The sequence below is a fragment of the Xylona heveae genome (genome assembly GCF_001619985.1).
Source record: "Xylona heveae TC161 unplaced genomic scaffold L228scaffold_5, whole genome shotgun sequence".
Taxonomy (NCBI): domain Eukaryota; kingdom Fungi; phylum Ascomycota; class Xylonomycetes; order Xylonales; family Xylonaceae; genus Xylona; species Xylona heveae.
The window spans coordinates 1,210,511-1,235,213 of NW_017264197.1; the positions used below are offsets into that span (position 1 = coordinate 1,210,511).

The 24,703-nt window shown below is 48.8% G+C and overlaps 10 protein-coding genes across 10 annotated transcripts in view; 4 read left to right on the forward strand and 6 right to left on the reverse strand.

Annotated features, from left to right (window-relative positions):
* Positions 1-1,048, reverse strand: part of L228DRAFT_238778 (hypothetical protein) — a gene marked incomplete at both ends in the record, with an annotated part of 2,058 nt that extends 1,010 nt beyond the window's left edge. The window contains 2 exons of the mRNA XM_018331080.1: positions 8-532; positions 580-1,048. Of these exons, the coding sequence (XP_018188431.1) occupies positions 8-532; positions 580-1,048 (994 nt within the window). The remainder of the gene's footprint in view (positions 1-7; positions 533-579) is intronic.
* Positions 1,049-2,376: 1,328 nt separating this feature from the next.
* L228DRAFT_247284 (hypothetical protein) lies at positions 2,377-3,762 on the reverse strand. The gene is made up of 3 exons (XM_018332610.1): positions 3,304-3,762; positions 2,836-3,247; positions 2,377-2,779 (listed from the first exon to the last, which is right to left on the reverse strand). The coding sequence occupies exons 1-3, from the start codon at positions 3,723-3,725 to the stop codon at positions 2,492-2,494; spliced, it is 1,122 nt and encodes a 373-aa protein (XP_018188432.1). The 5' UTR covers positions 3,726-3,762; the 3' UTR covers positions 2,377-2,491.
* A 424-nt stretch (positions 3,763-4,186) lies between these two features.
* Positions 4,187-5,913, reverse strand: L228DRAFT_138505 (Aldo/keto reductase). Its single transcript, XM_018329154.1, has one exon. The coding sequence runs from the start codon at positions 5,553-5,555 to the stop codon at positions 4,395-4,397; it is 1,161 nt and encodes a 386-aa protein (XP_018188433.1). The 5' UTR covers positions 5,556-5,913; the 3' UTR covers positions 4,187-4,394.
* On the reverse strand, positions 5,914-7,227 carry L228DRAFT_138541 (mitochondrial import inner membrane translocase subunit tim-16). Its single transcript, XM_018329155.1, has 2 exons — positions 6,865-7,227; positions 5,914-6,766 (listed from the first exon to the last, which is right to left on the reverse strand). The coding sequence occupies exons 1-2, from the start codon at positions 6,865-6,867 to the stop codon at positions 6,350-6,352; spliced, it is 420 nt and encodes a 139-aa protein (XP_018188434.1). The 5' UTR covers positions 6,868-7,227; the 3' UTR covers positions 5,914-6,349.
* Positions 7,228-7,581: 354 nt separating this feature from the next.
* Positions 7,582-9,290, forward strand: L228DRAFT_238782 (Pex24p-domain-containing protein; the record flags this gene model as incomplete). The annotated part of the gene is made up of 2 exons (XM_018331081.1): positions 7,582-8,805; positions 8,862-9,290. The coding sequence occupies 2 exons, from the start codon at positions 7,582-7,584 to the stop codon at positions 9,288-9,290; spliced, it is 1,653 nt and encodes a 550-aa protein (XP_018188435.1).
* A 3,512-nt stretch (positions 9,291-12,802) lies between these two features.
* Positions 12,803-14,439, forward strand: L228DRAFT_247289 (DUF636 domain protein). The gene has a single exon (XM_018332611.1). The coding sequence runs from the start codon at positions 13,224-13,226 to the stop codon at positions 14,337-14,339; it is 1,116 nt and encodes a 371-aa protein (XP_018188436.1). The 5' UTR covers positions 12,803-13,223; the 3' UTR covers positions 14,340-14,439.
* Positions 14,440-15,056: 617 nt separating this feature from the next.
* L228DRAFT_268260 (hypothetical protein) lies at positions 15,057-17,424 on the forward strand (the record flags this gene model as incomplete). The annotated part of the gene is made up of 3 exons (XM_018335100.1): positions 15,057-16,306; positions 16,365-17,070; positions 17,122-17,424. 3 exons carry the CDS (start codon positions 15,057-15,059, stop codon positions 17,422-17,424), a joined length of 2,259 nt encoding a protein of 752 aa, XP_018188437.1.
* Positions 17,425-18,968: 1,544 nt separating this feature from the next.
* L228DRAFT_247292 (hypothetical protein) lies at positions 18,969-20,705 on the reverse strand. Its single transcript, XM_018332612.1, has 5 exons — positions 20,021-20,705; positions 19,885-19,919; positions 19,690-19,764; positions 19,454-19,496; positions 18,969-19,320 (listed from the first exon to the last, which is right to left on the reverse strand). Exons 1-5 carry the CDS (start codon positions 20,483-20,485, stop codon positions 19,021-19,023), a joined length of 918 nt encoding a protein of 305 aa, XP_018188438.1. The 5' UTR covers positions 20,486-20,705; the 3' UTR covers positions 18,969-19,020.
* A 177-nt stretch (positions 20,706-20,882) lies between these two features.
* L228DRAFT_261007 (hypothetical protein) lies at positions 20,883-22,420 on the forward strand. Its single transcript, XM_018334297.1, has 2 exons — positions 20,883-21,297; positions 21,489-22,420. Exons 1-2 carry the CDS (start codon positions 21,027-21,029, stop codon positions 22,055-22,057), a joined length of 840 nt encoding a protein of 279 aa, XP_018188439.1. The 5' UTR covers positions 20,883-21,026; the 3' UTR covers positions 22,058-22,420.
* L228DRAFT_247294 (phospho-2-dehydro-3-deoxyheptonate aldolase, tyrosine-inhibited) lies at positions 22,211-24,206 on the reverse strand. The gene is made up of 4 exons (XM_018332613.1): positions 23,885-24,206; positions 23,752-23,807; positions 22,962-23,685; positions 22,211-22,898 (listed from the first exon to the last, which is right to left on the reverse strand). The coding sequence occupies exons 1-4, from the start codon at positions 23,934-23,936 to the stop codon at positions 22,618-22,620; spliced, it is 1,113 nt and encodes a 370-aa protein (XP_018188440.1). The 5' UTR covers positions 23,937-24,206; the 3' UTR covers positions 22,211-22,617.
* Between the last annotated feature and the right edge of the window lie 497 nt (positions 24,207-24,703).

Below are 24,703 nucleotides of genomic sequence, written 5' to 3' on the forward strand. Positions count from 1 at the left end.
GAAGGACCGGCAGCACCAGATGGACCAGAGGGGCCGGCAGCGCCAGAGGGACCTGTAGGGCCAACAGCGCCAGAGGGACCAGAGGGACCAGCCGCACCAGAGGGACCAGAAGGACCGGCTGCGCCAGAGGGACCAGATGGGCCGGCAGCACCAGATGGACCAGAGGGGCCTGCAGGACCAGTAGAACCAACAGGACCTGATGGACCGGCAGCACCGGAGGGGCCAGAGGGACCAGCCGCACCAGAGGGGCCAGAAGGACCAGCCGCACCAGAGGGGCCAGAAGGACCAGCCGCACCAGAGGGACCAGAAGGACCGGCAGCACCAGAGGGACCAGAAGGACCGGCAGCACCAGATGGACCAGAGGGACCGGCAGCACCAGAGGGACCGCTCGGGCCTGAAGGACCTGGCAGACCAGAAGCACCGCTCGGGCCTGAAGGACCTGTTGGACCGGTAGGACCTATTGGACCGGTAGGACCGGTGGGCCCAGGTGGACCTTGACCGACGATTGACGTGGAATTCGAACAGGCCGTCACTACACTCATTAGCACCGTCAAAAAGAATCGAAAATCTTCCTCTTACCGCCAGCGACGACTAAGTTGACGAAAATACAGCCCGCGGGTTGTGTCCCAAATTGGTATACAACGATTACAGTTCCACTAGAGGAAACACAGAAGGATGCCTGTCCGTTCGAGAAAGCACTATTGATCCAGCCAAGAGTGCCGTCAGAGTACGTCACGAAAGTTCCCGTAATGCTTCCAGGGCTGGATGGCGCCACAAACGGCTCGTAATTGGTGCCGGGATTAGTCGAGTATTCATTGCCATTGGCATCGTAGAGATGGCCGTTTTTGAGGTTGTAGGCCAGGGCTTGGTTACAAGTACTTGTGCTTCCACCGTTGGCACTCACGAATCCAACGACGTTCAGGTCTCTCTTTTTATTTTTTGAACTGCCAGCAAAGGTCAAACGGAATGGCTTCTCCGGATGAATGAACTGATAAGTCGGGCTATGCAGCTTGTCAATATTAAAAATGTATCGAAATTCATTGAGCATAGCTTACCCCTTTGGTATCGGCAATGGCAACGGCAACCTCCTAAGTGTCGTCTCCTTATGTTTCCCTGTTGCCCATGCTGATGTCGTCCACGCCGCCGCCGTACTGACCTCAATTGGTGAAGTAAAAGGATAGCTCGAAAAAGATGAATTTGACAAAGTCCTGCATGTTCCGGTGGATGTAATTATGCTTCCGTCGAAAGTCGGTGGGAAAGGCAGCAGATCAGGTACTGGAACGGGAAGTCTAGCAGCATCGATCAAATGAGTGAATATAAAAAAACAAACGAGGTGCAATGCACGACGAAAATGAGTGGGCGTCATGCTTGGGGGCTGCCGGAAGCCCTTATCAAGCGTAAATCAAACTGTGATCCACAACGAATGGAATACCAAGCTGGCTAGCGGGCTCGAAACAACCGTGAGGGAAAGAGAGAAGGGAAATATAAGATGCAAATAAAGAAGGACACTTTGGCATATCATAAACAACATTTGCTAGCGCGGCAAAACAAACATATAAGCTTCACAAAAGACACAGGGAGTGAGGAAGGGCGCACGCCCCCCTCTCCCCACCAGCCCCTCCAGGCAGGGCGTGCATGAGTTGTAGCATGGCGAAGTAGGAAAGAGAGCAAGGTGAGGGCTTTGTTCAGCAAAGAATGTGCGTTTGACAAGCAAAGAGTGTTTCTTTGACGAGTTAACGAGAAAGCCGCTGCGCACGAGACGACATACGCTTTCAGGAGACGCGGGGGGGGTTTCGAACTCCCTTTTGGAAGGGCAGCTGTTCCCTGGATGAAGGGAGCCGCCGAGCCACCATAACCATGATCTCCAGCATTAACTATGTTTGAACTACTAGATGTCACGTCAATGGAAGATGGCCATGGAGATCCATCTCAGGATGAAGGAGAGTCATGCATTCTTCGATGACTCAGATGGTAAAGTCCTTGCCTATTAGCCAACCTCCAGAAGAGTTTCCATTAGGGGGTCAATTGAAGCTCATCGAAAGGTTCTTGAGCAAAGCTCATCTGTTCATCAGTCTGCAGGTAGTCTGTTGAGGGAGTGTCGCTTGCCTCTTAGAGTCGAAGCGCGTGCTTGCCAACAATTAGGCGAATCAAGGGAGACCCGCGAGGGTATAACTAAGGAATGGAAGAGGGTTTCACTGTCGCCTGTTGTCCGCCACCCGCTCGAGGACTGCCGCGGAGGTGCTTCCGACCGTTAGTCCGAGCAAGCCTAAACCCGCCTTTTCGCATAAGAGCAGGGGCTTTAGTCCTAGCCTCCATCGCGAATGCTTATTTCAATAAAGGAATATCAAAGAAAAGGACCCCCTTCAGAATATCACACACAAAAATAAAAAGGTTGCATTCCTTAATATGAGGGACGTATCTATGAAATCGCACAGCGATCGAATTCGATGATCCGACACTGCTCCAGTATAGTACAAGATTCTATCATGTATCACAAGCTAGTATGCCCGGTGACAGGGAGGCCTCTCGCCCGTAGTTCCCTTTCAATAAGCTTCCACCTGCCCAGATCCCTTTCTTTGTCTATAGGGGTGACCCTGTGTTCAGATAGCTTCACATTTGGCAGGCTAGCCATCTCCTCGTGAGCAAAGAGAGCATCAGCTAATTTTCTTGGCTTTGGGGCTGCTGCGAGATTATTGAGGAGTGCGCCCAGGGTGTTGACGTGCTGAATAGTGGGATCAGGGATTCGAACGCCAGTAAGCTGCATAACGCGCTTAATGATCTTTTCTCAAGTTAGTATCTACAATGTGCGTTTGCGGGGTCAATATTGTGACATACGGTAAATTTGATGGAGCGGTCGTGGAGGGGAATTGAGAACCATTGAGTACCCCAAGCAGCCACTCTCTCTTCGAGAATACTAGTTTGTTCACTCGCAGCTGGAATGGTTGAATGCGAAGATTCGGCTTCTTGCTCTGCTTCGACAACTTCTTCAACAGGCTTAGATGGTATTGTCGCTTTGAGAATATCGTCTCGGATATGCTCATTGGGATAAGAAATGGCTACAGTTTGTCCATCTGCTGACGGATCAAGCTGGACACGCCAGTACTCCCCAATAACTCCGTCGTCGCGGATATTACATACGTCAGACACGGGACGGCCGGCGCCTTGGAGGGTAAAAATTTCAACTACGGCTCGATAGAGGGCCGAAGCCAAAGCAGCGCGCGAGTCTAGCCGTTCAGAGGGCATGAAGCTGAATTATCTTGGGTCAGCACAGAGTTTCAACCGCAAAAATCTCGTTGTTTATACCCTTGAAATTTGTGCGCTGGGTCCCAATTCTCCTTCCACCAATGCCCAAATCCACCAACGCTCTCGAGACCATCCCATGTCGTCGCGGGCTCATATCCAGTGGTGTTCTGGTTTGCGCTGGACTCGCGAGGTCTACGCTGCGCAGCAAGCTGCTGATTTTCAGAAAGTCGACTGTAAGGGTCGTCCTGACCTGGCGGTGTCTCTGTTCCCCAGATTTTTCGGCGAAGTCTTTCCGTCAACGGGACCTCACCGGTTTCGCTGCGCCGAGCCGGATGAGACGTCGAGGTAGTGAATGGAGATGCTGTACGGGCAGTTTGATTTCGTGTCCGACAAGAAAAGCACAGCGATTCAGTTGCCGACGGACGCTTGGGTAGATCTGTTAAGGGGTCAATTGACCTTTGCAATCTTGAAAGACGCCGCATCTTGCCGTATCCTTTCGCGTTGCAAATCGAAAATAGGTATTATTCAAGCAGTCGACATATCTACGGAATCCAGAAGCAAATTCTGGGCACGTGACGGCTTTGGAAATTGCTTTTCTTATGTAAGCCATTTTGCGGAACGTTTGGGCGGGAGGGCAGGCGAAGGGGGGAGTCGGGCAGGCAGCGGTTTTGAGCGGCAGTGCCATTTCGCTTGAAAACGGTAAGCGGCATAAACAAAGCACTGAGCCCTTAAACATTTACATCTCTAGAGTTAATTTCAAATTCACCTAACTACTGGCTGTAGGCTTCCGGTGATGACCTAGAAATGTACTCTTTGGAGTTCTGATCAAGTGTGTGTTTTTATTTTCTTATTTTCGATTTTCATTTTTCTTGTTCTTTGTGTAACGCTGTGCTGTCTTTTAGGTTTAGTTCATATCTTGTAGAAAGTCCCATTCCTGTGCAACTCAACTGTGTCGCTGATAATGGCGGATATCATCATTTTTAATTTCAGGGCTGCAACGTGGGCCATCGAAAATGTTCATTCTATATATAAGCCAGCCATTTGATTGGCGATTGGAGCAGGTAAATCTACCCCTGTTATGTGTACATTCGGAATGCTTCTTCACTCTTTTTCTGCATTACACCAGAAGCGGCAGGCGGATTGTTTGTTTGTCAATTCCCTCTTGTGTTCTTAAATCCTGCAGGTGGACTTGACCAGGTAGAGTCGACCCACTCTCCTAACGACTCCCGAATCTCTTTGACAAGAGATTGGACCTTTTCCTGCATCTGAACGCTTTTCTCATAATCGTTCGGGCGTTCCTTGGCGGAAATAGAGTCCTCAATACCATCTAAAATGCTTGCCCATACCTGTAAAGTCTCCTCCAATTCCTCCGTGGAGCTAACTCCAATCACGCTAACTCCTAACTTCCGATCAGGGGCAGCATCTGCTCGACCCTCTTCTAATGGTGCGCCAAAATTCAATTTCCCTTTTGAGCCCACCGCACTGCCCGCAGAAAGCCAACTCTCCAATGCATAGCGGAGCGCCACACTTTCGAGTTTCTCGTTGTGACGATCGGAGACATCAGTGGCCTGTCGCACAGCGGCTCGAAGGTCCTGACTAGCAGGATGAAAGTCTCCTTGGCCGCCGATTGGAACGCCTTGTCTTCGCAATAAGCCCATACCCAGGAGGGATGCGTTCAACACAACATCGACACCAGCTGCCTGAAGCCTCGCGACTCCCTCCGTTGCGAGCCTAGTGTTCTGCACAGTGTAGTTCGCATACGACATGACTGCATCCAAAGGCTCTCCTGTTTCGCGAAGGATCATCTCAGCAATCTCGCAGAGCGTATTGACTGGATATCCCGAGATTCCAATATACTTGACCACACCTGTCTCGTCGCGGATCTGACGAAGCTCCTTTACAGCGGCAAGTACTTCTGGCGGGGTCACGAACTCCACGTCATGGCAATAAACCAAGTCCAAGTATCTGGTCCGCAGTTTTCCAAGACTGTTGCCCACGCTCTCGCGAACCCATTCCGGTGAATAATCGAATTCGGTTTCCTTTATGCGGCCAACCTTCGTCAGGACCATGTAGTCCTTCCTCGGGAAATTCTCTTCTATAAAGGGAGTATCCAAAGCTTGTCCGAGTAATTGTTCTGAAGGACCATAATATGGGGAAGAATCAAATGCGCGCAATCCTGACGCAAATGCGCGATGAACGATTGCTGTTGTTGGAAGTGCCTGGGGATCGGCGTTATATTGATCATTAAACGTCGCGGTTCCGCAAATGAGCGGAGGTAAAGTAGAAGACAAGGGTGGAGAAGTGCGCGGCATCGTGAAGCAGTACTACCAGTGAAGAGAAATCGAAGATTGTACAATTTGCTTCTTGTAGCAGATCCCGCCTGACTGGTCAATAAAATATCAACGGCCAGGCACAGAGGGGCAAGGACTGGTCCTTCAAAACTGAGGGGCTATGACGCTAAACTGGCACCGTGATAGAGCTACAGGTGATATGACGAGATACAGGCGATTGCGCTCAGGTACAGGTACCGGTGTCGGCGAGAGATTGACCAATAGACTTCCAGCCATAAATATCCGCGGTCCTCAATTCCCCCGATCGGGTACTTGGTTCTTCCCTGAACCGAGAAGGGTCTTGTTCTTATTCGGGGTGCGAGATTGTTCAGAATGGCAATGCTTCGCCCGGAAGAGGCCAACTCAGGTTGAACAATGGCAAGGAAAGTACTTGTAGCCTATAATACAGGATCGAGCCTCACATTTTCTAAGAAAGAATAGGCATGTCGCAGTTCAAGTGCCATTGTGATTCACCGTCATGGCCGAAGAAAGAAGATCGCTGATTTGAACTGACCTAATAATACATGGTAATGAGGTTGTGTATGAGTGAGGAAGTAGAGGTGCAAAGCAAAGTTCTGCGAGCGCATGAAGTCGTATATCGACAAATATGCATGATGTTCTGCTAAAAATAAACCTGATCAAAAAGATCCCCAACGCCCAGCCGATGCATACTCTAGGCATCTGAGAAGGTAAACGCAATGCCTCTTGAAATAAGCGGCATAAATTCGGGCGCATATGTTCAAAAGATGGATATCAAGCCAGACTCCGCTTCTTCACTACCTTTCCTTGTAAACCTTGGGATTCCAGCCCTCTTTCAGTTCCTGCTCTCTCTCGGCTACCCTCTCCGCATTCTTCACCTCCAACTCTATTCGTTCCCTAGCTCGGAGGATCTTGCTTTGAAGATAGAAGCTTCCGCCTTTCTTGGGATCATTTTGATCAAAAAGTCGCTTGAATCGACCCATTACATCCTCCATGTTGGCTTTGCCACCCTGAGGAGGTTTGACGTTGAGGATTTTGCATGCTTCGTCAAGTGTGAGGCCAGAAGAGGCGAGATTATTGGCGGCTCCAGGATTGCTCTTCGCGGCCTGGGCAGCGTATTTTTGCGAGGCAGCTGCTTGACGATACGCTTCTGCAACAGCGCGACCCAGAACCCGAGAGCCGGTAAGGACAACCTGGGTGATTATACGGTGCGCCTAAAAACGATCAGTCATCTGTCAAGAGACGATTGAAGGATCCATGGGAGTTTCCAAAGATCAAATGTGTGAAGACCAATTACAATCACAATACTCACCATGACTGATCAGCCCCTATCCCACAGGTCTTAAGAAAAGATGCCGCGAGAATGTAATGAACGGAGATTGTGGCGCGGTGATGATGATTATCTCGCCATAAAATTTCCCAGATGTTGCCCAGAACGGCAACTCGGACATAGCGGCTCTAGGCGAGGTCATGTGACTGGATTGTTCCCTGGAGTGCATCATTCACGCATTGGACCCTTGGTTGTAAGAGCTTGTTCTTGGTAATGGTTCTGTCTATGGTTTTGTTACATTATATTGGGCAGGCCGCAAATGAATCAGTCTTTCTTTTTCTTTTAATGTTCGGACTCTGTATGTCTTGAGAATGTATACTCCCTGGACAGCCTCGGCCAGACCAGCAGTGACGACAGAGAAGTAGCGGAAGCGACATGTGCTTGCAACAACGAAACCCCACCGCGATTCCTTTCACATTTCTCGTTGCTTGTCAGCAAATCGGGATGTGATATACTCAGACTTGTCGTAGTTGTTCAATATTTATGCCTGAGTAGTTCTGGAAGAGCACTTGTTTGCCCAGTTTTTGTTACGATGCAACCCGAGCTGAAGCTGAATGTTTAACTCTGAATGCTGTATTACATTGAATCTGACATGACGTCCGGTTAATGGCAGCACTTGGTGAATCTCCCCAGATATTTGATTTGCTTGCCATGTGCTAATATAGTTCTACTGGAGCAGATACTCCTTGGACTTCTTCCATGTCCACTGCAGCTGCACACCCTTCGGAGAACGGGGCCTCTCCGCAAGGTCCCGGTCTCAATCCACCAACTTTTGCCTCATTTTCTCCAGTTACTCTAGGTCGCCCGTCTTCCTCAGCGAGGCAGCGCTCCACCATTCTTGTTCATCAGAAGTCCCCACTGCTTGTTGCTACACCTCCACAGATCACACGCGCGCTCGCGTATTCTTATCCCTTCCTTCTTCCGCTGAACAGGTTTGCCGGTCTCCTGTCATGGACGACTGGTGACCCATGGGAAAGTTTTCTTCTTCTGGCAGGGTTTTGGGCTGTCGTGCTCTATGGAGATCTGGTGATCCAGTTCTCTGGGCCAATTATAATAGTCCTTTCTCTGATGCTGGGCATGTACTCTCGCAGATACTCGCCTCTGTCGTCGACTGGATTGACTGGCGAAAAAGCAAAGAGGGGCCACAAAAGAGATGATTCTGATGGCAATACAAGACATTATAAGAGCTTGGATGAGATTGTTGAGACACTCAGGGTCTTTACATCACGATGCAATGTCCTTCTCGATCCATTCATCCAGCTCACCGAATTCCTATCCACCCAGAGAACTGCAACCTCGGCCACAACCCGTCCAGCGTTGACAACGTTGTTTCTTCGAATCTTGCTTCTCACCCCCCTTTGGATAGCTCTCACGCTTCCGCCGTTTTACATCATTACTACACGCCGTGTTGTCCTTACGACTGGTACGCTTACGTTGAGTTGGCATTCTCGGCCTGCTAGAGCAGCCCGTGCAATCATCTGGCGCTCGTTGCTCATTCGTCGACTCTGTTCAATAATTACCGGTCTAGACTTTACCGGAGCAACTAGAGGAAATTCGTCCTTGAAGCACAACGGGGTTGCTCATAAAGCACCTCCACGAGTCAAAACTGCAAACGAACTGAGTGCGCTAGCTGTCGCAAAGGGCAGCTCTGATTCTTCTGGTGTGCATTTCACTTTCATTCTATTCGAAAATCAGCGCCGTTGGATTGGTCTTGGTTGGACTTCGTCGCTCTTGACCTACGAACGGGCTCCATGGACTGACGAGTATCTCAATCCAACTCCTCCTAAGGAGCAATTTCAGCTGCCTGAAGTTGAGGGAGGACATGCAAAATGGCGGTGGGCCGAAGGGAGCGAGTGGCAAGTGGAAGGAGCTGGCGATAGAAAGGATGACGACAGCGATGGCTGGATCTATTACGACAATAAGGTAATCCAATCCGAATGTTACTATGAAGTCAAAATTCACTGACAAATTCTTCTAAGTGGCACGATGGACGCCGAGGCCAAGATGGCTGGGGACGATACACGAGACGCCGGAAATGGTACCGCGATGCAGAGCTGGTAGAGACGTCCCCTGGAGACAATAGCAATGAACCTGCTTCGAAGGTTCCGAGTCAAGCTTCCAAAGGAGCCGAATCTGCGTCTGAAGATGGAAAGGGATCAAATGAGATACTGATGGATGCCAATCCTGCTCAGAAAGGGGATGATGGTACGATTGAGTCTCGGTCGCGCAAGAAAGGCTGGTTTCGGCGCAGCAGTAAGGGAAGCACAACCAGCGATGGTAAGGCGGCAAGTGGAGCCAGCGTTGCCCTGAGTGATACCAACGAAGACGACCATCACGATATTCATCAAGAGCCGACTCGTGAAGTCGACTGGGGAGTTGGCGACGATGCGAGAATGGGATTGGGATGAGTTTAATGTGGCCAATACTCTGCAAATAATGCTTCAGGCCATAAGCGGGTTCCGTTATTCACAACATCAGTTGATATCAGGTGCTTTTGAGATGCAAATGAGTTTGAAGGAGTGACTATTGAACAGATAAAACTCGATCTTAACAGGCCTTAACCGCTCCACACCACTGCTCGCGAGCACTTCAACTCCGATTCGAACTTCACTCTTTTCCCAAAATCGCACACAACACCTAGTCGCTGGCCGCCAATAAATGTTTCGAGCGCCTAGATTTTTCTCTTGACTGGAGGATTCCCGGCCATGCGTAATCAATCCATTTACTAGGTCGCCCAGTTACGGTCATGGGGGTTTAATGCTAGAGCTCATTAGCCTTGAGTCCTGGATAGTAGTAGATGACCATTTGGGGATGGCTTTGGGGGCAGGTATGAAAGGAAGTTAGGTAGCATACGCAGCCCGAGCAGCAGCTGCAGTTGGAGCAGCTTGCGCAGTTGCAGCTCTTGCAGTCTATATGCTGTCAGCGAGTCTCAAGCTGACAAGGGAAAGCAAACATGTTACGAACCACAGGGAGACATGTTGTCTTTTTTCAGAAAGATGGGATGGATCTTGAAAGAATATATTTCAGTTGTAGCTGGTGCTTGATCGGATTGGTTGCAGAATGTACGATATGTGTACGAGGCTTGAGAAGTTCAGCTTTATATATTCGTCCCTTTATCAAGTCCTGTCGAGATTCTCGGCGGGGCTACGTTTTCTCGGCAGACTTTCGATCCATCCCGCGTGGATCATCTCTGCTGGAAGTAGTCTGGTGATACTTGGAGGACCCCTTCCTAGGTGGGTTTGAGAAGGTATGAGTGTGACCTGTCAGCCCCGCACCTTGTAGCATATGCTGCTGATTGGATGGAAGAGCATGGCCAGCATGCACCAGCAAGCCACTCCACGAATTGGAGGCTGCAGAATTCATCATGATGGTGGTACGAAGCAGAAGAAAAACAAAGCTCCGGGAGGGGTAGCTGAGGTTCTCCCGGGAAGCAATGCGATTCGATTCTTCAGACCCCAGACGCAGCCTGTTGATGGGCTGATGCTTTAGCCAAAATGAAGGAAACAGGCCGAGCATTCCTTGTTCATTTACGGAGGTTACCGAGTTTCTTAGGTAAAGAGTTGCCTGCTGCATCAAGTCTAAACCTCCCAAAGCGCCCCCACGTTTACTTAAGGTCAGCTGTGAATGGAAGACCCTGCTGTATTACGCACGTTGCATAACACGATACCAGGATGACTGCCCCTTGTTGGCGTGACTGCTTCCGATTTGACTCCTGCACATGTTTCTGGCCAATCTCCTTCGTCTTGCTATCGCACAACTCAACCTGTATTCCAGAAGGAGGAAGCCACAAAGTGATGTGGTATAACAATGTGGTGGCAAGGAGACTCTCCGGTAATGGCGACTTTTTGTATCGCATCACTAACTGCAGATATTCCTGAAACGTTGGCATCGAGTACACAAATAATGCGGCATAATAAATTGTGACCTTGAGAGAAGTGTTGAAAAGAATTTTAAAAGAACAACCTGGCATTCTTCTCTCCCCAAACAAGAAGCTACTAGAACTGAAGCACAAATATCTCTTGATCAAAACCTCACCGATCTCGGACACGTTACATGAGATGACCCCCTCGCTGTTTTCCTGAAGGGGAACCCGTCGCAGCATGCATTCGCAGGGCTACGAAATAGACGCTAAGGAGTCTGATTCTGCAGAGAAAATCGGATCTTAACAGTCGCACCATTATTTAGGCCTAAAGAAAAAGAAAAAAGAAATTGTGAGCCCCTCTCCAATCAAATACGCAAATGGAAATGTCGGCCAAATTCATTGCGGCCAGAAGGGTCTCTCTATACTGACTTTCCACAGGTGCAGGATGAGCCGCACTAAGAAAATAAAAGCAATCAGTCATCAGCAAGTTCAGATTTAGGTTTATCAACCCCGCCATAGATGGGGCCAAACTTCGCTGGTCTTACCTGGCAGCTAGAGCCGCAGGAACAGCCGTGGTCGCTCATGGTGATTGAAGTGGAGAGATGTTGACGTCAAAGAGAAATTCTTTTGGAAAAGTTTCGAAGATGGACTTTTTCTTTGGGTTCTCTTCGGCTTGGTCACAACGATAATTAGAGTCAGCTACTCTGGACTGTGGGTCCAGGACGCCTTTTTATGTTTACAGCCGCGATTTGCGCTTTTGGCCGCCGCCTCCGACTCTACTTAGAATCTCTCCACCTCGGCCAAATTAGCCTTGCCCCGCTGCCCGTGCAGTATCCGAGCGACAACTTGGCAAGCAGGATCGAGGGATGTGTGTTTTGCTTTTGACGAATCGGCCGGCTCCTTCTAACCAGACTACTCCGGTAATGTCTTGAGTTGCCTGTGACACTTGTCAAGTGCTCCGCTCTGCAAGTCCAACTCGACGACTATGCGACAGAAAAATACTTTATCAAACGCTTCCACTAATGATTGTCTAGGATATCCCTTGATCGGAACCTGAAGTCGACGGCATTACCTCCGTCATTACACATTTTATCTTATAACTGGCGTCTTGTCACGACAAATTTAACAGTCGCAAATTTTTCAATGATGGAACCGGTCTACGACTTCCACCATATTTTCTAATTATACTACCTCTCTCTTGCTCGTATGGGTTCTTCTCGTGTCGTTTCTTTGATATTGACCGCGAAAAGTGCCGTTCATCTCATTGAGCATCTCAATCTTCCCCGTTGTCCACGTTGATTCCCTCTTCAAGTGCTAAGCAATGCAGTTGTTGCCACCTTAAACGTCACAGATCAAATCAGCTCACCCCTTTCATCCTCCGCTGAGCAGATTTGCGGCAAATGGCTTAATTGTGCATGAAGCATATGCAAGGTGTCGAGATCTGCGCTGTGGTTGGTGCACCTGTGATTCGTCAGTGTAAGAACAGGCCCATAACATTTTTTGCTTCTCGGCCGAGGCCGAGTATTCTGCCTGGCTTTGACTCGTCCATGGATCGTTAATCCGAGGAAATATACGTTTTTTTTAAGAATATGGACAAGCACGGACGGGATTACGTCGTAAATCAATACTGCCCATAATTTATATATGAATATTTGATACACCGTACTACGATAGGAGCCCGATCCCACGATTGATATGAAGAGAAACAGTCTTCTTGTTCGCACGAGGGCAGTACATTATCCTAGCGAGACTCTCCGGGAACTGGCCAAGGTCTGAGACTTCTACCTGTCAATGCACAAAATGTCTATTATTCGCCGTTCGATAGAAGTGTAGCTTTACCCCAAAGATCCCCTTTTATATGGAAACCGAAACCTAAAATGTTATTGCATTACAAGCAACTGGAATAAAGTGCACAAAACAAGCATTAAGAATAAATGCTTGCCTTTCTACACACGACGACTCAGGGAAGAGAAGAAAGTGTTAGCTTTGAGCTGACTCGCGTAACACTATGCAGTAGTGTACTGTTGACTATAATTTCAAGAAAAAGCACACCTTGCGAGTCATCGTAAACAAATGGCTCGAGGATGAGGTTTCAGAGCCATTTCCTGCTATTGATGATACGGCGATCCCTGATTTTCTCAGTCGCATATATAGACACCGCTTATTTGCTTCCATGGATCGGTGCTTGAAGACTTTCTTCAGAAATACTTTCCTTTCGTTTGTAAACGGCTTGATTAAGACGTTACACGGCGTCGCCTATTTAGAGTTTCTGGAACCGCAGCAACAGTTACGGACATGAACATTTGCAGCCACAAAGGAACCATCACACGTCGTCAAAGGGCGCACTGAAGAATTTGTGTCATGTGATAAGTTGGTATTACTGCACATGTCAATTGGTGAAGATTAAATGAAATAATTATTCCTGCCGTTGAGTCTAGATTTGTCGAGACATAGCCAGGTCTAAGCCATCTGACCTGTCATGGCTGAAGTTAAGGTCAAGGTCTCCTGCCATTGCCAGAAGAATCAATCTGTCATTGCTCTCGATTTATCAGACCTGCCTCTATCAGCTAATATCTGTCACTGCGATACGTCTCGTCATGTTTCCGGTGTTCTAGGTACAATTTCTATAAAAGTCCCTTCCGGCCCGGCTAGTCTGGACAATTTGACTGCTTTCGAGACCTCTGAGTTTATGACTCGATACTCCTGCTCAACATGCGGCGCGCAGGTGTTTGCATATGACACCCGAGAGAGCACGTGGAGAGTGCCCACTGGACTCCTGGACAGAACCGAGGGGATCTTCGAAATACAAGCTCACATGTGGGTAGGAGACACCAGAGACGGAGGAATGAGCGACTGGATACCTTCTATCAGTGGTCGGCCATTATCGAGGTGGCTCGAAGCTCCGGAAATTGAGAAGAGTAAAGAATTATTTGAAAGTCAAACTCTGGGTGGCAAAGTTCCAACAATGAAATTTGAAGACGAGGACAAGATCCACGCGCATTGCCGGTGTGGCGGCGTTCAATTCTACATAACTTTGCCTGATAAAGCTTCCGCCGAAGCGACCTCGCCATGGCCAGATCTGATCGTTCCCTATCATTCAGGCTCTCCTGAAAATCCAGAAAATGAAACTTGGTGGCTCGCGGCCAATAAGACAAAGTACCTAGCCGGCACCTGCGCGTGCGATTCATGCCGGTTGACATCGGGCTACGAAATCACACCATGGGCTTTTATTCCCAAGACAAATCTCGTCCAGTTGAATGGCCAGCCGCTGGAGTTCAGTATGGGGACCTTGAAGCAATATGAGAGCTCCCCTGGGGTTTATCGGGAGTTTTGCAGTAGATGCGGCGCAACAGTATTTTACCATAATGACGAAAGACCGGCACTAGTGGACGTCGCCGTTGGCCTTCTGCATTCAACAAGCGGCGTTCGAGCGGAGAATCTGCTCGAGTGGAGGACTGAGCGAGTAAGTTTCGAAGAAGATGCCATCAATCGGAGTTTGGTAGATGGCTTGAGGGAGGGTTTGGGGTCATGGGGAGTCCAACGACAAGGTCGAACTGGTCCTCGCGCCGAACCATGGAAATCTCGAAAGTTATAAGGCTTGCATAAATGACTGAGATTCTCCGACATGGTCGCCATATCGTATGCAAAGAAGCAGATGTCTTCAATGATCTTCGCTGTCTGGTTATAGGTTGTGGAATTTTAATGGTATTATTTTACATGTGAATGGTTAAATTCATACCCATAATATTTAATTTTGTAATTTCTGTGAATATGTATACGAGCCTTGCCCTTCTGATTTTCAGTCGCCTCTATCCTAGAACGAGTCAACACAAGTGATGAAGATCTACTCACTGTATATTTATATCAAAATTGTTGATATGATTGCTGGCGGATCAGAAATATTCCACAGAGAGACGCATACTCCAATGTTGTGGCTGAAGCTGTCGACTCCCTTGTAAGCCTTGGGTCAAATAATTGATTACGTAACTGTTCCTGTGGCGCACCGCGCTTTTACCGAGGGGGATAAGCCCACAATCCGCTTCCTGTAACTATGACGGCTTCGTCTTTTTCCCGCGTCCGATTATCTCGCAACAATCGTCCCCCCAAAAGCCATTTGCTCCAAGCAAGGCAACAGTTACCTGCAGCATTGATGATGCTTATGAGAGCGTCCTTTGTCAACTGACTATAGGTTTCTGTGATTCTGGTATAGTATAATCCAGCCCAGTCCAGGCACAACTTCGCGTCCCACGAGTGAGTCGCGCCCGGCATACATATTGCAAACCGCGCCCTGGCTCAGGCAAGTTGAAGCAACATGCCTCGCCCTGCGAAACGGCACCCACTGCCCCCTCGACCGCCGGCTGCACCGAGGTCTTCCTCGCCACGACCCTCAATGTATAGTTTCGGTGGCGACTCCTATCGTCCCGGTAGTAATGATCCGGTCTCTTCCGGTCGAGGAAAATTCTCTTTTCGCCCAGCACATGATGCTCCTAGCTACTCCAAGAATGTCGATCTGGCAGATCGATATGTGCCAAGGGGCCCTCGCGCTCGGCCTTCCGATTACCGAAAAGGCCGTCAGCAAAGAAGAGGAGATCGAGACTCGAGGGGATATGGTCGTTGGCGACCGAGGCCCCCAATACCTACCCATGAACGTCCTTTGCTACAAGCTCGAAGAGGCTCTACGCCGGAGCAGCTTCTTGGCATGAATGAAGAACAAGGAACGGGAGGCCGTTATTTGGATGTCTCTGATGTTTCGGATAGCGAGGAAGAGGATATGGAGATGGATTCTGATGAAGATGAGAAAGAACAAAAACCTTCACATGATGAATCCAAAGAAATCCATGCTAATTCCAACGAGCATCAAGAAGAAGAGAATGCAAATTCAGAGCAAAATGAGCCTGAAAATCCCTCGGCGCCGCGTTGGTCAAACCCAGATCCTTACACGGTACTTCCGCCTCCGGATGAGTCTCAGAGAAAGAAAAAAGACATGGTGAAGCTCATCCGCAAGGCTCGCGTTAATTCACAAAAGGAAGAAGCTCCTGCAAATCCAGTTTCTACAAACGCCGATTTCATTTCTTTGGACTTTGGTGATGAAGCATTCAATGAGGAAAAGCAGAGCAACGTCTCTTCTGACGAGGACGAACAAGAAACGTCAAGACTCGAGGATAATGAACCGCCAGCGGATGCGCCGAAAGAACCAAAGCGTTTTAGTCATCTGACTAATCTCCACGGCCCACTCACTCCTACTCCTTCAGCCCCTGGCACAGACGGCGTGACTACGTCTAGCACCCTAGGTCCACCTCCCGGAATTGTTCCCCCACTGTCAACGTCTCAAGCGAAATCTCCATTGGACGTTTGGCCACCTCCTACCGCAGAAGCTGCTGTCGGCAAGCGTAAACGTGATTTTGAAGATCTTGATGGTAGACCAACTCTGAAGAAAGCCAAAGGAGGGAAAAAAGCGGGCTCCGGTGGATTTCTGGTAGAGGAGTGGCAGCCACAGTCTGGCGCAGACCCGACACCATGGTGTACCGTAGATCACTCGCGCACCGAGAAGATGGGTTACTGGTATGTTGCAATTACCGCATTCTCCTGTACGGGCCGCACGCTAACTGATATGAAAAAGGCTACATAAAGAGGTATGTGATTTCTACAATTACGTTCGACCCAGAGAGTTCGAGGACGTTGTTCGAAGGGATCTACTTGCTCGACTTCAGAGAGGCATCTCTCGACGGTATCCTGGTTGCGAGGTGCGTTCTTTCGGATCTTTTGCTGCCGGACTCTATCTGCCAAATTCCGACATGGACGTCGTCCTCGTTTCTCGCGACTTCCTTAGGCGTGGAATCAAACAAGTCTGTCAGACGTCGAGGCACATGTTTCAGTTTAGAGCCTTTCTGGAGAGGGAGGGAATTCCAGTTCCAGGAACTGTCGAGGTCATTGCGAAGGCCAGGGTCCCCATTGTCAAATTCATCGACAAAGCTACCGGTCTGAAAGTGGACATGTCTTTTGAAAATGACACCGGCATCGTTGCAAATGAAACATTTCAAGCATGGAGGCACAGATACCCTGCTATGCCCGTCATTGTCACGGTAATCAAGCAATTCCTCATGATGCGTGGACTAAATGAGGTCTTCACTGGCGGTCTAGGAGGCTTTTCCGTCACTTGTCTCGTCACCAGCCTGCTGCAAAATATGCCTCAAGTGCAGAGCGGGAACTTTGTACCCGAGAAACATTTGGGAGAGGTCCTGATGGAGTTCTTTGACCTCTATGGTAATGAGTTTAATGTTTTGACAACTGGAATCCAACTGGAACCTCCTGGATACTTTGAGAAGGTAATTCAACGCTCTTTATCAGTACCTCAAGCGGCCAGCTAATTGTGACAGCGTTCGAACATGAATATCATATATCAGCTGAACAAAATGGATCGCCTTTCCATTGTCGATCCAAACAAGCCGGACAATGACATTTCCAGCGGATCTTCTAATGTTGCATTGATCTTCCGTTGTTTCTCTGAAGCTTATGAGATACTGCAAAAGCGGATGGCGGATCTGCGCTTTAGGAATTTCTCTGAACGACGCGGTCAGAGTATTCTCGGAACGATCATGGCCGGAGACTATTCTTGGTTTGAATGGCAAAGAGATAGACTTCGGCGGCTGTATGACGACAGATACAATTCTTTGTCATGATGATTGCGTCGAAACTTGGTCTTCGCGCCTTGAATCATTACCTTTGCATTTACGATATGGGAAACGGCTGTCAGCACACGTTGGGCATAAAATCGATTTCTTCCCCACTCGCAATGATCACACAAAAGATTCGCATCAAACCGTTTGCATCGCATCGCTACGCTAGGCAGTTCATCATTTTCATCTTCTTCGACTTTTTATCAACATTGTTTAGAGCACGATGGGGTTTACTTCAGTCGGGATGATTTTATTTTCTCCGTCTAGAGTTTTCATACTGGGGGAGCATCGTTTCCCATTCCCCCCCCACCCTTTTCTCCCTCCCTCCCCGATCTGTGGTTACATGGCTAAATAGTTTCTGCAGGGCGTACCGGTCCCGGAGTTACGGATCGATACCCCGAACATCGGTCATGAAATTTTTTTTTTCACGCGTGTAAATAGCTCTCGCGCCATCCCCATCTCTTTTTGGCATGGCATAGATACCTACACTTCAACCTTTTCCCCCCTTCTTTTCCCGAATCTGGGAGAACACGGGGACCTTCCTAGGTTTGAAACCTATTTATTGCTCACAAGAATTACGTTTTTTTCTCTTGCATGTCGTTTGTCAATTTTTTCTTTGTTGAGGTATTCTTTCTCGACCTTGCCTACGTGATTTGATCGACATGGATGTGGATATTGATTTGGTGTGTGTCCCACATTGGACACCATCAGGAAAACCCGGAGACACTCGATGCTGTGTCCCGTTATCTTGTGCTGCTAATTGTCAATAGGTCTCGCAATATCTTCGACAGCGTTTTTCGACCCGCATATACCTCATAATAACTGTGCGAGCCACCTAGTTTATCTCTTCATTTGTTCTATTTCTTATTTTATCAATTATCTCGGTAGCGAAACATGCGGCGAAGATCCTGCGACCTCACTTAATTCGACTTTCCGTCCGGTACCGACGCAACCAACGTTAACAGCGCCCGACCGCCCGACCGACCGACCACCTTTATAGTCCGACCACATCCTCAACAAACCTATTTTATATAGGATCCGGACTCTCGCGCATTTCCCGCGCAATCAAACTCTCGGGGAAATATTATGGACAGAATGTGTTTTTATACATATCTGTCCTTGTGGTGCCGGATCTTTTTTCTTTTCAACTCCCTTTTCTTTCTTTCTTTCTTTCTTCTCATCACTGTATTCGCTTTATGCGAGTTTGTGAGGAGGAGAGTACCTAATATACATACTGTGCTTGTGCTTAGCTCCGCGTTGGGATTCCGAGAGTAGGATCGTCAAAACGACCTTGTCAACCAAGTTACTCCAAACCTTACTTTTGCTCGAGCAGAGCATGTGGGATAAGTCCGGGTCGGGAATTGGGATGTCCATCTGGCTTGACCGTATGGCTGGACTCAGCTTGAGAAGGGGATCCTGAGAGACATCTCACATCTCAAAAAGTTGGGAAATTTGCCCTGCAGGCAGCAAGTATCAACGACAAGTGAGGAGGGCGTAGTAAATATTCAAAAATATTCTGAGAATAGTCTATTTGCAGGTAGGTCTACCCCGCGAATTTCTTTCGTCCCGCATACCCTTTTCCCCATATACTCAAATTACTCACTCCTTACACATATCTTCCAAGAGCTCAAGCATTCGCCGCTGTAGTTTGTTTAGTTCTGTCGCTGTCAGAGCCTGCTGTAGCTGTAGCTGTCCCTGTCCCTGCCCCGGTCCGGGCCCTGAAGAAGTCGGGGTGTGGCCGTCGGCAGAGGACCGAGCGACAATTAAATGAGATTTCGTTCCAAAAAATGGGATCCCGAGATGTTCTAGTTCAGTGGTCATGGCCTTGACCATTTCTGTGGCGGCGCGGTGGACTTTGATGTCGTAGCGCTTTATCTCGGCTGCGTCGTCCTCGGGGGTCTATCTCCCGTATCGTTAGATTTGTAATGTTTAAACGCAGAGATGGATGTGTGAGTGAGTGTGAGTGTCTACACAAAAAGAAGGGAACGTGCGTGAAAAAGTGTGATAAAATAATGGGACCAAAAGTACTTACGGATACGGTACTGCTTGTAGGAACGATGCCGCCGACAGAGAGTCTGGTATGAGATATGTTGATTAGCTGAGTGGTTCTAGTTGGGGCTGCGGGAAAAGGAAACCGCTGGGGGAAAAACATGATAAGAAGAACGTAGAAAACATAAGGTATATACCAAGATAGACCATTATTGGAAATGGAAATAACGACAAACTGGCACATGTAAACTAATGACAGAAACATTTGCAAACACTTACAGCACAGCATCCAACTTCTTCTTTCCTTCAGCACGTGCACTCTGCTTCTCTAGGAGAGCTTTTCGTCCTTCGAACCTAGAATTTCGTTAGTCCCAAAGGTTCAGTGGAAAGGCTGCTGACACAATACGACAATGTGTCTCAACTCGGTTGAGGGGCAATTGGCACACATGGAATTGCGGAAGAGACACAGCTTACCATTGTTTTTCATGATCATGTTGAACTTGTATCATCTGGCTATATGTCAGTATTGATCTAGCATTTTTGGCATATCTGGTCTAGAATCTCCGGAATAAGAGTTTCAACACGGTTTAACAAGGGGCAAAAACCTGACCTTTCGAACTCGGACTTGAATAGCTTCACTGCGAGCTACAGTCTTCATTACGCACTTGAGCGCGGTAGACCAGTCGGTGATAGTCGACGGATCGACTGCCGAAGGAGTAGGCGTAGGCCCAGGAATAGGTGTCGCGCTATGCTGGGGAGTGCTTGTGCCTGTCGTTCTGCCGGTAGCTCCATGGCCATTTTGATAATATGACTGAGGAGCACCATCAGTAGTAGTGGTTGGAGCAGTAATCAAGTTCGTGCTGGGGGTCCAATGGCTCGCTGAAAAGGCCTGCGGAGCGGAAAATGATCCAGGGTCCTCAATAGGCTCGTAGTCGTCGTCTCCGGTAGCCTCTGTATTCGCGGATACATTATGATTCAATGCGGCCTCAGAAGTGTTCGGTACAGGCGGCGCATATTGAGCAAGCGTTCTCAAGACGGACGCCAAATCTGGGGCCTGGTAGGAATTTGTATCCATTTTTGTCAAGAAGAAGGCCAGATCCGGATATAAATTTTCGATATATCAACGTAAAAGCTCCGAGGATTCCGACGTCTATTGGAAGCCAAGCCTTGAGCCAGTAAACGAACGGCCTCGGTGGACAGGCGTATCTACTAGATATTGCTCTCTGGTCTGAAAAACTGAAATATAACAATTCAAAATATTCCCAGAATACCCAATTGACATTTGTATCCGAATTAAACTCTGAATAAATGGAAAATGCGGCAGAATATTGACCAATTCAGTTTGTTTTAATGGTCATGGGCATCGAAGTTGATACGCTAGGCGAATCCATAATATCGAGTCCGTAAGCGGTTTAGCCGAATCTACTGCAACGGAGCCGTCCGCCGACCTTAGAAGGACTAATATTCACCTCGAAATTCTCCTTTGGGGGGAAAACGAATAATAACATCCAGAAAGGGCGCAGAACAATCGATTGGAAAGGCGCTCCGTAGCAGCAGCGCAAGATCGGAAGCTTTGATAGCTGCCAGCTCACAGTCTCTTACGCTATTTCAGCAAGATGGCTCGTTCGCCGGCCGACGCAACGCGCTTTACGGCCACTGGACCGCACGCGCATTCGAAATTCAACATGCATGGATCTTCGGCTTCATCGGCTTTCCCTCCGCCATCGCATCCAGAGACCCCGCAGGAGAAGGTCAATCGTCTGCGAAATGCAGCACGCCAGGCGAAGCTGGCCAAGGAGAGCCGATTCGACAAAGTCACCGCTCGAGGACGAGTGTGGGCAGACCGAGCACATCGCATCACAGCATTGACATTGATTGCAGCGACTGGTACGAACACTTCCCCCCTTCACAGTTCCTCTTATGTCATGATTCCTGCACAAAGAAATTGCACTTGGAATCCGAAAAGCCAATTCACTCAAAGGATTGTGCTCAATACCACCTGAAAGAAACCTTTTGGCGGAAGCAATCTTAAGAGGAAAGTCCAAAAAAATGTACTAACTGTAACTCTTATCAAACAGGTATTGCCGGAGTCGTGACTGTGTTCGCACTGGGTGACATGATTGTGTACAACCGGAAAAAGAGAAAGGAGTTCTTCGCTGAAAAGGAGGCGCAGCATGCCGTCAAATTGGAGCGTGCCAGAGATGCCGCAACCAAGGGTACTGCCAGTGACTACCAAAAACTGTTGCTCAACCGCGAGCGTGCTGCTGCCGAGGCTGAGCAAGAGCGCCTGAACAACAAGGGCTACTTTGCTGGCGCCAAGGATTGGCTCTACAGCGGACTGAAAAAGGACGATGTGGCCGAGAACTCGTCTGAGCAAGGGAACGAGCGCGCTGATGGACTCTCAATAGCGGCTGACGCTGCTCACAAGGTTTCCGACGAGGTTCAGAACCTCACTGCTACAGGAAAGGCTGCGAGCGAAAAGGGCGTGCTGCAGATGGTGCAGGAAAAGGCCCAAAGTGGCAACGCAACCGGTCAAGATGTTGCTGCCAAGGGTGGATATTTGGACCGCTTGGGCCAAGCTCCGTCAGAAAAGGAGCCAGAAGAGCAAAAGCCGCGCAGCTGGACCAGTTGGCTGGGAGGCCGGTAATAAATGAGCTACTGCGTGCAACACATTGTAAAATTGGGAGCCTCTTCACTTTCTTTTATACGCCATGGTTCTGTCGAGCGGATTTAAACTCAATTCATGTACGATACTTTCTTCAGCACCTTTTGCATGGTGCAATTTCGTTTTCTACATATACGCATGCATCAATGTAGAGGAGTTCTTGGTTTCATATTCATGCTTCATTCAATCTGCACCACATGCTCGTCCCTGCCCTTGCTTTACTTTCTGTCGTCGTAGTCAGGTTGTGTTGTCAGTTTCCTCTAAACATGATCAATTAGGTAGGTCACTTTGAACAGCCGTGCTCGCCAACCTGCAGCTTGCCTGTATATTGGGAAAGAGGAAGCTCAAATACAAAATTTTGACAATTCAAAAGGCTCAATGCATTGTGTACCAGACGCCAATGATATATACAAGGAAATCGAGAGCCGCCAGTTGCATGCAACCACGGGCCGAGAAGTCGAAGAAAATTGGTTTAAAAAAACAACTTTTTTTTTGCTGCAATAGAGCAGCATTCTTCAATCATGCATCAAATACGTCGTTACTTAGTGACCGTTGACGGCCTTGGCACGCAGTTCTCTCCGTTCCCGGACAGCTTGGGCCAGCTGCTCGAGGACCTCAACTGTGGTGTCCCAACCAATGCAGGCATCAGTAATGCTGACACCCTTCTTCAAACCGCTAGGACCCTCAGCGGGGACCTTTTGGTTGCCCTCCTCGAGGTTGGACTCAATCATGATTCCAACGATGCCATCCTCACCGGCGCGAATTTGGTCACCAATGTCCTTGGCAACAAGAGGCTGGTTACGGTGGTTCTTGCTGGAGTTACCTAGATTGCTATATTAGCACCAAATTCTGACGGAAATATATTGATGAAGAGAAGGAAGCTTACCGTGAGAGCAGTCAATCATCAGAATTGGTCGCTGGCCCTTCTTCTGCAGAGCCTCCTTGGCAATTTTGACGTTGGCAGCGTCGTAGTTGGTGCCCTTGGTACCGCCTCGCAGGATGACGAAACCGTGCTCGTTACCGCTCGTCCGCGTAATCGCTGCGAGTCCCTGTTTCGTGACACCCATGAAGTGGTGCTTGGAAGCGGCGGAGCCGATGGCATCAATGGCGACCGTCAGGCTGCCATCGGTACCGTTCTTGAAACCAATGGGGAAAGAGAGACCAGAGGCAAGCTCACGGTGAAGCTGCGACTCAGTAGTACGAGCACCAATGGCGCCGAGGGAGACAAGGTCGGCAAGAAATTGAGGAGAAATGGTGTCGAGCATCTCGCTGGCAATGGGCATGCCCTGGGCAGTCAAGTCGCAGAACATCTTCCGGCTAACGCGCAGGCCCTTGTTGATCTTGTAACTCTCGTCAATGTCGGGGTCGTTGATCAGACCCTTCCAGCCAACAGTGGTGCGGGGCTTCTCAAGGTAGGCACGCATGATAATGACCAAGTCCTTGGAGAGCCTGTCAGCGACCTGCTTCAGGCGCTGGCAGTATTCGACGGCCGTGGCGGGGTCATGGATCGAGCAGGGACCGCAAACGACCAGGAGACGGTCAGACTTTTGGGTGATGACCTCGACGGCGTCACGTCGGCCTTTCAGCACGGCCTCGAGAGAAGCCTTGGGCTATCGAGATGTAAGCGATGGGGTTCAAACTTGGACGTGTATCCATTCAGAGGAGTGACGACATACAGCGGGGAGTTCGGAGTAGAGGAGCTGCGGGGGGATGAGAGGGTCGTATCCGAGAACTGTTCAGCTGTCAGTTTTCTCTCTCTTGAGCGCAGTGGAATACTGTCAGGTTTAGAAATCGAGACATTGTACCTACCGCGAACATCATCAGCTCCCTCTGAGGGGGCATTGACATCGATGCCAGCCATCTTGTGTTTGTGCGAAAAGAGGTTGGAAAATAGAAAGCGCAGTTTTGATCCCAATTCCGTATAAAAAAAACGGGATGTGAAACCAAGAAGGTTAAATGGAGAGGGGTCAAAGTAAGGTGTGAGTCAAGTGGCGGGGAAATTCGAGGTAATTTCTACCTTGGGGATTGTAATAATGCGAGGGTTTCGGAGTTCCAACCAGGGCAACAAAAGTTTTGTGGAATCAAAGAAGTGACCGAACTAGCTGCGGTTTCGGCCACCCGCATATGTAAGTTCCAGCCAATGGTCTAGACACAATTTGATTACATGGCCAGGTTGGTTCACATCATTCTCCCTCGCCCGACGTTTAGGCGTTCCATTGGGACCATTAATGCAGTTTGCATCATGACTACCTACCTGAACTAACATCGCTAACCACAAGGGTATCCTGCCCTCTCCACTTCGACATCATCCAAACCATGACCATCTAACATACGGAGTAATTGCTCTTTCTGCATGTTGGATTTGCTAATAAATCGAATAGAGAACAATAATATCTGGAAGGAGAAACTCGAATGAACAAACAACGCATGACCCTGTTCGAAGTGACCTGGGGGTGGCCTGTCTCTTCCTCCAATTCTTGCTCGCTTTCAAAAATAGCTGTATACGTGGAAGATTCCTGAGGATATCAGGCATCATATGGCGTGTGTTTGCGCGTCATCTAAATGCTACCCCACCAGCTCTACTCAGGACCCTGCCTTGAAGGGTGCCGACTTGATGGTTTCCCGATT

What these genes read in the sequence shown, in the direction of transcription:
- L228DRAFT_247284 (XM_018332610.1), bottom strand. Translation starts at nt 3,725, where the DNA reads ATGCGGCGTCTTTCAAGATTGCAAAGGTCAATTGACCCCTTAACAGAT. An exon ending in CCAGCGCACAAATTTCAAGG is followed by an intron (nt 3,248 to 3,303) that starts GTATAAACAACG and finishes AAGATAATTCAG; the next exon opens with CTTCATGCCCTCTGAACGGC. An exon ending in ACCGCTCCATCAAATTTACC is followed by an intron (nt 2,780 to 2,835) that starts GTATGTCACAAT and finishes ACTTGAGAAAAG; the next exon opens with ATCATTAAGCGCGTTATGCA.
- L228DRAFT_138505 (XM_018329154.1), bottom strand. Translation starts at nt 5,555, where the DNA reads ATGCCGCGCACTTCTCCACCCTTGTCTTCTACTTTACCTCCGCTCATT.
- L228DRAFT_247289 (XM_018332611.1), top strand. Translation starts at nt 13,224, where the DNA reads ATGGCTGAAGTTAAGGTCAAGGTCTCCTGCCATTGCCAGAAGAATCAA.
- L228DRAFT_247292 (XM_018332612.1), bottom strand. Translation starts at nt 20,485, where the DNA reads ATGGATACAAATTCCTACCAGGCCCCAGATTTGGCGTCCGTCTTGAGA. An exon ending in TTCAAGTCCGAGTTCGAAAG is followed by an intron (nt 19,920 to 20,020) that starts GTCAGGTTTTTG and finishes ACATATAGCCAG; the next exon opens with ATGATACAAGTTCAACATGA. An exon ending in AAGAAGTTGGATGCTGTGCT is followed by an intron (nt 19,497 to 19,689) that starts GTAAGTGTTTGC and finishes ATCTCATACCAG; the next exon opens with ACTCTCTGTCGGCGGCATCG.
- L228DRAFT_261007 (XM_018334297.1), top strand. Translation starts at nt 21,027, where the DNA reads ATGGCTCGTTCGCCGGCCGACGCAACGCGCTTTACGGCCACTGGACCG. An exon ending in GACATTGATTGCAGCGACTG is followed by an intron (nt 21,298 to 21,488) that starts GTACGAACACTT and finishes CTTATCAAACAG; the next exon opens with GTATTGCCGGAGTCGTGACT.
- L228DRAFT_247294 (XM_018332613.1), bottom strand. Translation starts at nt 23,936, where the DNA reads ATGGCTGGCATCGATGTCAATGCCCCCTCAGAGGGAGCTGATGATGTT. An exon ending in TCTACTCCGAACTCCCCGCT is followed by an intron (nt 23,686 to 23,751) that starts GTATGTCGTCAC and finishes ACATCTCGATAG; the next exon opens with CCCAAGGCTTCTCTCGAGGC. An exon ending in GATGATTGACTGCTCTCACG is followed by an intron (nt 22,899 to 22,961) that starts GTAAGCTTCCTT and finishes ATAGCAATCTAG; the next exon opens with GTAACTCCAGCAAGAACCAC.